The 10,412-nt window shown below is 39.1% G+C and overlaps 1 protein-coding gene and 1 long non-coding RNA gene across 3 annotated transcripts; one reads left to right on the top strand and one right to left on the bottom strand.

Annotated features, from left to right (window-relative positions):
* Positions 1 to 3,195: 3,195 nt before the first annotated feature.
* LOC147497058 (putative multidrug resistance protein) lies at positions 3,196 to 8,475 on the bottom strand. Of its 2 annotated transcripts, none has more exons than XM_086559800.1 (7): positions 8,093 to 8,475; positions 7,750 to 7,804; positions 7,370 to 7,554; positions 6,800 to 7,257; positions 5,889 to 6,426; positions 3,816 to 5,782; positions 3,196 to 3,740 (listed from the first exon to the last, which is right to left on the bottom strand). In XM_086559800.1, exons 1-7 carry the CDS (start codon positions 8,270 to 8,272, stop codon positions 3,365 to 3,367), a joined length of 3,759 nt encoding a protein of 1,252 aa, XP_086415926.1. In that variant the 5' UTR covers positions 8,273 to 8,475; the 3' UTR covers positions 3,196 to 3,364. The 2 variants fall into 2 exon arrangements, with proteins under 2 accessions (XP_086415926.1, XP_086415927.1); XM_086559801.1 differs by lacking the exon at positions 8,093 to 8,475 and adding an exon at positions 7,892 to 8,039.
* On the top strand, positions 5,689 to 9,518 carry LOC147497059 (uncharacterized). The gene is made up of 2 exons (XR_015195021.1): positions 5,689 to 5,803; positions 8,856 to 9,518. It is a non-coding gene; the product is annotated as an uncharacterized LOC147497059 (long non-coding RNA).
* The last annotated feature ends 894 nt before the right edge of the window (positions 9,519 to 10,412 follow it).

Raw genomic sequence — 10,412 nt, forward strand, 5'->3', positions numbered from 1 at the left:
GAGTGATGCAATTGTTCAAAGAGGGGCTCTGTTTTTGGTTGAAAGGGGTCAGGACTATATACAGAGATTATTCCAAGTTCTTCGAGGAATTATATACGTACTTAAATTATTTTTACCGGATTGTGAGGTCATGAATAGTAATTTGGAACTTCAATCATCATCTCTAGAATTACAAGTCAATCATTAGGTCTAGTATAATGTCTCGGTTCAACTATCTATAGTGCGCATATCGCTTTTGTTTTAACTTTGGTTACGACAAGTCAAAGACATTTACCATCTGACTAATGCAATTTAGATTTAAAGAGGCAGAACATGAGCCATTACCAGATGAAAAGTCAGAAAACCTTTTAATTCGATCTTTCGGCCTTCTTCCGGTTGCCTTCCATAAATCAAAGGACTAAGAATTGACCAATAACAAGCTAATCCAAGACTATAAGCATATATATAGAACACTCAAAAGAATTAGGTTAAGTTTTTTTTTTTTTTTTTTTTTTTTTTTTTTTTTTTTTTTTTTTTCTGCTTAGTCTTTTGGTATAGTGAAGTATATTTTTTTTATTTTTTAGAAAGTGAAGGTGAGCCATGGTGTACCCTGGGACCCTCTAGCTCCGCCACTAACTACAATACATAATCCTCTTCTGATTTCCAAAAAAATGAAAATTGCAATATGAATGATTAACAAAGTTGGCGGACATATAAACATACATCTTTTACATATATAAAAGTATAGGATACCTTAGAAAACGTAGAGAGTGTGCCACTTAACACTCTGATCAAAAGCAGTTCGAACTTCTTCAATTGGAGGAAGTCGAGCAGCAATTGGAGGAACTTCTTCTCGGTCGAAATTACGATTAATATAGAAAAAGGGTAAAACGGGTAATAAAATAAAATAAGAAATAGAAATCAGACTGGAATTTCACTGTTATTGGAAAGCAGGGAGTTTTTGTGATATTGGCCGATAAATAGGGAGGTTATGTGATATGGGCCGATAGGATGGTGTTTACACTCATCCGGATTCAAACCAAGGGGTTGAGCCCCATTTCTTGTATTTGTAGGTATAAGACCTTTGTTAGGTGATTGGTGGTTATTTGTGGATTGCAGGGGAAAAGATCTCATAATTGAAAATATCAATGATTATTATTATTTTTTTTTAAAAATGACTTTGCCACGGTCTATAGCCGTAGCAAAAACAGTAGATCCCACGGGCCAAAATCGTAGGAAAAACTAATCTTTTCCCACGGACCAAAACCGTAGGTAAAAGTGATTTTTTGCCACGGATTTTCCAACGGTTTCTGCCATGGCCATACCGACGACAATAGCTGACACAAAGACCGTCGCTATTGATAGGCTTTATCTATGGTCATGTGAGTAGACTATTTTTGATGCAAAAAAACCCACGGTCCTGCGACGGTCCAAAACCGTGGGAAAATTGGTTTGGTTATTTTTATGCTCATAAAGGCTATCGCATTTATGATTTATCTTCTAAGAAAATTTATACTTCCCGTGACGTGATTTTCTATGAGAATGTCTTCCCCTATCAAAATTTATCTTCCCTTATCCCTTACCCATCCCCAACAATGAGACATTCGACTTTCAATCATCTCATGTAACTCCAAAGAGATGAAGAGCACGCGCCGGCTCTCGGCCACTACAAAAATTGAGCGCGCTGCTCTCAACCACCACAAATTGAGTGCGCCCTCGCGCTCTCAGCCACTACAAATTGAGCACGCCTGCGCCCTCAACCACCACAAATTGAGTGCGCCCGCGCCCTCCCTATTGACACTCTTCCAACTCAGACAGCTCCGATACTTGTAATTTTGGAACTCCTTCAATCACCACAACCCAACCCTCCTACCTCACCTCGATCTACTAGAGTATGAAACAAGCCAGTGTACTTTTTAGACCATCCATGGAGTATGGAATTGAGTTAACCCAAATCTTATTGTAAGAAAAGCCTCGAATCACCTCCTCCTAGAACTCAACGAAATGGAAATGAAAATTTTACTTTTGCGCCGTCAACTCCTGTACTTAATTGGACCAACAATATGGTGGAAGTCTAATCATTCCTTTGTTGTTAGGATTGCAAAGGCTTGGAGTCCACCAAGACTGCGGCAGAGGTGGATTCACTTCTACTCTTGAAGCAGCTGTCTCGTGGTAGAACTGAACTTCATTGGTCACGTAAACCATGGCTTGCAGATATCAATCACTTTAATGAGGTCAAATTGCAAGGATCTATATTACGAAAAAAACGGATGTGCATACGGGCATGCTTGACACGCTTTAGGCATAATCTGACTTTCGAAAGAGAGAGCTAGCCACTGACTCGCTCTCATCTCACTCCTTTAGGGTGGTGATGTGGCCTCTTGAACAAATATTAAGAGAAAAGCATTTTATTATCTCAAGTCCTGCATGCTTAAGTCCACACTGAACATTCTCATATTACATGTTTATATAGAGACATTACACTGAAACCTAATTAACCTAAAGCATATTGTTGTAGGTGTCAACTGTTGGATTGGTTACAGGTGTTATGAGTTGTCTACTAGTCTGTTGGATTAGTTACAAGTGTTGTGAGTCCTTGTATAATGACGTGCTCACTGTAGTGTTGTTAGGAAGCTTTGACTTGCGTTATACTAGTTGTAGTGTGAAAGATACGGTAGGTGTAACTACTAATAGCTAGAGAAGGAATTATAAGAAAAACGTTGTGGCATATGAGAAAGGGCTTCTTGCTGCACAATTTTTACTCAATTCTTCCTCGTAACATTGTATCAATTTCAAACTCGGTAAAAATAAATTACACTAGCATTAATCTTCATATCTAAGTGTTGGAAAATGGGTATTGACTAAGGTATAGGGGCGCGCGCCCTATAATATGCTTTGGTGAAGGGTGCACGCCCCTAGTCTTGATCAGCAGAGTTTCTCCAGGAAAGGCGAACATCAGTACTATAAGTTGATTCTTCACAAGAGCACGCCTCCATGCTCTTGCACAGGTAAAGTTTTGGTTTTACCAAGATGATTGAATTTTGTCTTACACCAAAATTTCAGATTACTATATAAAAGAAGTTAGGGTTTTGACCCAAAATGTAAGCTAATGAGTGAGAATAAAAAAGAGAGATTTGAGAGAACATTCTTTGTGAGTGATTCATTTTTTGTGAGTGATTAAGAATTGATTGTTGTGTACAATCAAAGCAAATCCTCTTGTCGAAAGCTGAAATAATCTATTTATATAATCAGTTCTAGTACGTTTACCATTCTCATATTTGGCTTTCTTGAATTCGGAATTACTTGATATGATCCTATGAACAATAGCTGTGTCTGTAAAGATCACGTGCTGATTCGGCGTTGCTCACCGATAAGGGGGCGTTGCTCACCGATAAGGGGAATTATTTCCTTGCAGTTTGATTAGAGAGTAGTATGATCCACCGTGTCCAATCGCAAGTAGGTTGGAGTGGGATCCTTTTTCTACGACTTTCCCATCCTTAATCACTGCTATGGAATCTGATTTTTGTATTGTAGACAGTCGGTGAGCTACAACTACGCATGTTCTTCCAATCATCATCTTGTCAAGTGCTTCCTGAACCAGGTTTTCTGATACGCTGTCGAGTGCACTTGTCGCTTCATCCAATAGCAGGATTGCTGGATTCTTTAGTATTGCACGAGCAAGTGCTATCCTCTGCTTTTGACCTCCTGATAATTGGAGTCCTCTTTCTCCGCAGTAGGTTTCATACCCATCCTTCATGGAGCTGCAACAATAAAAGTGAAAAAAAATGTTCATCCATGAAGAGAGCATTTTGCAAATAGAAACTTGAAGCTCATACCTTATAAATTCATGAGCATTGGCAAGAACTGTAGCCTTCGTTAGTTCAGCTTCAGTCACATTCTCTTTACCATATGTAATGTTCTCGCGGATAGTTACAGCAAAAAGAGTGGGCTCCTGACTAACCAGTGCAATATGTGACCTCAGGCGTTTAAGGTTATAGCTCCTTATGTCCCGTCCGTCTATCTCTACTGCACCTCTCATTGGATCATAGAATCTCTCAATCAGCCCAAGAATAGTAGATTTTCCTGAACCACTTTGGCCGACCAATGCCAACTTTTCCCCAGCTTTCATCCTCAGATTCAGACCCTTGAAGATCATCTGGTCAGGCCTTGCTGGATAAGAGAAAAACACATTTTTTAGCGCAACAAGGCCTTTGATTTTATTGTCAGCGTTGATTCCTTCCTCGTTATCAGTCTCGATCTCACTTTTCCTGTCTAGGATTGCGAAAATGGATCTGATGGCATCACCACCCTTAGCTAAATCCGTTGTCATGCTTCCTGCATCGGCAATGCTCTTCCCTGTGCTCATCAAAATAAAGAATGCTTGAAAGAGTGCCTTTGCAGTTATTAGCTCTTGAGTCATCAGCCTCCCTCCGTACCAATATGCCAAAGCTATGGAAGCTGTGGTGATAAACTGGGAACTGCATAAGGCAACACCTGCAAACCAGGACTGTTTGATGTTCTCCTTCTGAGGACCTTTGAAAGTTGTTTCAAATAGATTCACTATTCGTTTCTGAGAAGAGAATGCAGTGATGGTCCTGTGATTCACCACTGCTTCACTTGCTAGTTGGCTTCCTTCACTTTGGGCTGTCCGGGCTTTTCCAGACATGCTCTTCATGAATACACTCCTTGAATAGAAACAACCAATGACAAAAGGCTGCATGGCGATCATCACGCTGGCCAACCTCCATGTGACTATCAACCCTAGCACAAATGCAAGGGAAGCACCAACAGTGATCTGAACTAGTAAGGACATTCGATCGCCAATAAGTGAGCGCGCCATGTTGGCTTCAGTCGCTAACCTTGCACAAATGGCTGCACTAGTGTTTTCATCGCGGTCAAACCACCCTATCTCAAATGTCAATACCTTCTCGAGCATTTTCTCTCGTACTCTTTTAGTTAATCGCTCTCCCATAATCGCAAAGTTGTAATGTTGGAGGAGATTCATGATAAAGCTGAAACCTGCTATAGCTAAGAAGATGACACAATATACATTGGTCTCTGATCTGACGAGAGATTTGTCTGGCAAGAAGTAAACTGAAGCAATTGATCCCAAGCAATAGGCATGTATGGGCTGAACGGCACCGTAGCCGACAGCACCTATGCACCCAAGTAAAGTTCTCTTCCACTCAGGTGCATTCAGCTGTAGCAAACGCCACTGCACTGGTGGTGAATGAGAGGGTGAGTTCAAAGTTTTGTCATCTTTGTCATCAAAGGTATGACTTTGAGTAAAGGAACGTGTCATGCTGATGGGCGGTGTTCCTGAGCTGAAGATCCATGCTGGGCTGATGGAGTATGTTGGGGTGTTAGGAATGCTTGATCGTACATTAAATGGAGGCAATGAACTCTTTGTCCTACCATGATGGCTGCCTTCTGGTGGTAAATAAGATGGATCTGAAGCTTCATTTTGCCCTGTTTTCTGTTGTACCTGCACCATTTCAGAATAGACTCCTCCCTTATTTGTTTGGATCAGTTCATCATGAGTACCTGATTCAATAACTTTCCCTGATTGAAGTACTGCAATGAAGTTGGCCCTGCGTATGGTTGAGAGGCGGTGAGCAATAATGATTGTTGTCCTCCCTAGTGTTGCTTTATCAAGTGCCTCCTGTACTATCTGTTCTGACTGTGCGTCCAATGCACTTGTAGCTTCATCTAGAAGCAGAATTTTTGGGTCTCGAATCAAAGCCCTTGCAATGGCAATCCTTTGCTTCTGGCCTCCAGACAGTTGAACTCCAAACTGCCCAACCTGGTATATCAAATGAATATGGTAAGTTGAAATTTAAGATTCACTAAACATGTATAAGTTTTGAGTATTGGCTGAAAGAATTTAAAAATCAAAAGCTTTTCCTTACTTGAGTCTCGTATCCGTTGGGTAACTTGGTGATGAAATCATGGGCATTTGCATCCTTGGCTGCGCTAACAATAAGATCCACTGAAGCTCCTTCTTTTCCAAACAGTATATTCTCTTTAATGGATGTTGCAAAAAGAATCGGCTCCTGGTTTACCAGGCCCATTTCAGACCTTAGCCATTTAAGTTGAAGTTTCTTGATTTCATTTCCGTCCAGGAAAATTTTACCTTTGACAGGGTCGTAAAACCTTTGCAGAAGTGAAATGATTGTGGACTTTCCAGACCCACTACCTCCTACTAGCCCTACAGTCTTACCAGCTGACACTTTAAGATTGAAATCTCGCAGGATGCGAGAATCTGGTCTTGATGGGTAGCTGAAAAACACATTTATAAACTCCAAGTCTCCATTGACATTTGCTAGAACCTTTCCTTCTTCTTCGGAATCTATAGCAGGAACTCTGTCAATCATCTTATATATCTGCGAAGCCGTAGCCATTGCCTCTGACAAGAACGAGATATTTGGGAGGGCACTCATAATAGACCTGAATTCGGAAAACTTTCAGTGTTAAACAGTCATACTTTAGAGAAACAAACGTGTACAATGCATTTCTTCTATCTTTGTATTATTAGGTGGAATTGTGGACCTGTAGTCTGTTATACCGGTCATTTGTTATTCAAGGTCGTACTGTAGAGGCCCCTAACTCTTTGATCAACTACTTGAGAACCTTTCCCTTTTCCTCTTGGTGAAGGAGTAGAAGGAATTTTCTTGTGAACGGCATTTATATGCTAATCCTAATTACAGACATGCATGGAACATACTCAAGTTTTCCTTTTTACCAATTTCTAAACCTTAGGACCAAAACTAGCATAGATTTTCTAAAGTTTGGTAGAAAAAAGTGGTGACAAGAAGCTCACAGTCCTCCCATGATCGTACAGATTCCAGCAACAAAAACAGGACCTCCTTGTTCACCCTTCTCAACTACCAGAATGCTTCCAATCCAAGACTGGAAAGCCCAAGCAGCGAAAATCATTCCCATGCTCCCAATCAACATTCCCTTTGTAAACCCTTGCTTTATTCCGAGCTTCATACTTTGCCGAAGCTCATAGCTGAACCTATCTATTGTCTGGCCCTCGCCTACATACGAATACACAGTTCGAACTGATGAGACTGCTTGTTCTGCAATTCCTCCAGCAATGGCGTAAGCGTCTTTCATTTTTTTCCCCAATTTCATCATGACCTTTCCAAATCCAACACCCGGAATGATGAACAGTAGTGTGAATGGGAGGCCAAGCAAGGCCAATCTCCATGAGAGTAGAAAACTGACTAGGAGACTGAAGATGAATGCTGATACTTGAGCAAGGCAGTTGGGTATCTGCAGAAATACAAATGCCAGGATTTCAATACTCATGACATTATAATCTGATGAAATTGCAAACATTCATTATGTTTATGTCTACACAGAGGAAACGGGTGTCAGAGAAAACCTTTTCGCTTAGAGCTTCTTGGATTGAATGGGTACTGGAGGAAATGGTAGAGACAACCTGGTAGGTTGTTGAAATGTTAGTTTGAGTATCAAAGAAACCAACTTCCTGCCTAAGGACAGACTTTAGGTACTCCTTTTTAATACGAGATGTCTGTCGTTCTGCTGTTCTTGTCCAACAGACTCCTTCTGCGGAAATAACATTCAATACACGATGATAGTCGCATAGTTGATCAAGTTACAAAATCAAATGATAAATACTATAAACACCATTGATATAAGGTTCATTTTAGCTGTGAATTTGAATTTACGTACTGCCACAAACTGTTTGTAGATTGAATACTAAAGGAATCTATGTAAGAGTGTTGATCGGAGCACACATACCTACAAAAGCACAAACTCCAACTCCAATAGCAAGGAACAGCAGTTTGAGTGAATACTACAAAATCAACAAAATCGAGGTTAACATTTTGCACCGTTTGAGTTTTATAACCTAGTGGTACTGCGAACAGGGAACTAAATCTACCGTCTGCTGATCAGGATAATATGAGCACGTTGTAGGCCATGCTCCATCGAATTGAACGACAGTTGATAGGAACCAGAAAAAATGTTTTTCATAGAAGTTGCAGATGAGCGAGTGTTGGGACTCATATATTTTGTATGTTATTACGCATGAAGCAGAGCAGTACAGCTTGCAAAACCAATGAATAACATCTATCAAACTAACCTTGTCGACGACATCATTAGAGAAAGAGATACCACCAGACCCATAATCATTGATTGCTCCACTTAGAATCAGCATGGTGAGTGGGCTCATCAACCCATCTCCAATGCTACCCAGAGTTCCGAACAGTAGTAACAACTTGTCTACCCCATCAGCATATCGGAAAAGCTTAAATATGGACATGCTATTTCTCTTGTCCGAATCTTGGGATGCATCAGTGCATGTGACTTAGAGATCTTATATCTTCTTTGTACTAGTAACTTTTCGGCTTTAGTATCGTTTTTCTTGCATTTGGACACTAACACTATACTTCCTGACGTAAACTTTGATCGTCTTAGAGAGCTACATCTTTGGAGGTCGCCACCTTGATTGTCTCTGTATCCGTTTTAACTTTTAACTGCCCCAAATGGAATCAATTGTTTATAATGACTTTAAAAATACATTGTACTTCCATTTTTTTACAATCAATACAATCCATTAAATCTGATTGGACGGCATGTGAATTAGCCGTTAAAAAGGAGCTACGTGAGTTGCATCCCCGTATTTCCCCATTTGAGCCTTTTTTTTTAATATGACTAAAATGCCCTAACAGCAAAATACAGGATCATTGCAAGTTGCAACTACAAAAGTGTGAGGATATTTTGTTTCATAGTGATTCGTGACCACAAATTGATTCAATTGTGCAAAATTCAACTAACTTTCTCTTTTGCTTTCTCATTTATGAAATTTTCAATAATTGCATTTGGTCATTTATTTTACTGATCAGGGTAGTACACTGAACGGGGTTGGAGCTTATATTCCTCCGATAAAGAATTTGCAAGGCTCCTATGATTCAAATTAGTAGTGTTATACCATCTAAATGAATGGAGGGTATTGAATGTTGATATCGTTTATGGGTATTTCCCGAATTCGACTATGCGTCTGTGAATTGTGAATTGAAAAAGGCGATAAGCAATTGATTCTTAGGGATGATATTGTTGGAGATATTAGAAGTTGTTGTTGAAAATGACGCTCAAATTGCCATCGGAATGATCCTCTTTAAGGTCTCTGTACAATACAGTGAAGCCTCAATCACATTGTCATTTTTGTGACAATCTTGATTTGGATAAGTGTTCTAAGTGTTTACTAGCATAAGTAGTAGATAAATTTTTGTGATCAAAAGCTTGGTTTTCAGATTCTGGAATCAAGATCACCAATTGATTTTTTCTAAGAAATACATCTAGTTTTTATCATATTTATGGATTGATGAAGGAGTCTGTTAAAGAGCTAGGCTGTTCAACTACTTTTTAGTGTTTCCATTTGTGGCAGTACAATTTCATTTTGTGAGAGAAGATATTAGTTTTCTATTCTAGTGCATAATGAAAATTCAATTTGTATTTGAGGGTATTTTGGTCATACAAGTAAAATGAGAAGGTGATGGAACTCACATTAGCTTTTTTAACGGCTAATTCACATGTTGTGCAATCGAATTTAACGGATTGTATTGATTGTAAAAAATTGAAAGTATAATATATGTTTAGGCAAAAAAAAAAATATTGTATTTAATGTAATAAACAGCAAAATATATTATATTTTTAGGTCACTATGTCATTATAATACAGTAAGAGGTATGGGCCGTTATAATGACATTAATGCCTCCAGGGAAGGAGTTGCTATTGTTACGGGGCTGTTTTAGATAAATGGACTTAAATAAGGAAAAATGCAAAATAAAAATGTAACTGAAATATATAATTGGCTTGGACAATTGAACAAGGATATCTAAAACTGCAGTTGCAACTTTAAAAATATGATAAGCAATTTTCACAATAAATCTTGTAATATCCCTGGGCCATTCACTTTTCTGATAAACTAACTTGGTTTAATGTAAGTTAGGCCTTTGTGTGCTTAGCCGGCATGGTTGGCTTTTAGTATAAGCTAATGTGTTTTTACCGAAAATCCAAGCATGTCCTTTCAAAACTGAACATTGTGTAGGGGTTTTCTGTTTATCTGTTAGATGCCTAGTGCCTCGATTTTGTTCTCTACTTTCCATTAATATATTGTAATTTAATCAAACTAAGCGTATTCAATCATCCAAGTATTCGTAACTGATGTATGATGTATGAAAAAAAAAAAGAGTTCGTCTACCACGAGGATATCCCTATAGGGACGCCAGCCGAGACCGTTGGATCCGAGATCTAACTGTCCGAAAATAAAAAACAAACCCATATTCTCTCTCTTCCTTTTTGTTTTTGATTTTCGGACCATTGGATCTCGGATCCAACGGTCTCGAAACACTCATCCCTATAGGGATATCCTCGTGGTAGCCCAGATAAAAAAAAAATAT

Source organism: Coptis chinensis, chromosome 5 (genome assembly GCF_015680905.1).
Source record: "Coptis chinensis isolate HL-2020 chromosome 5, ASM1568090v1, whole genome shotgun sequence".
Classification (NCBI taxonomy): Eukaryota; Viridiplantae; Streptophyta; class Magnoliopsida; order Ranunculales; family Ranunculaceae; genus Coptis; species Coptis chinensis.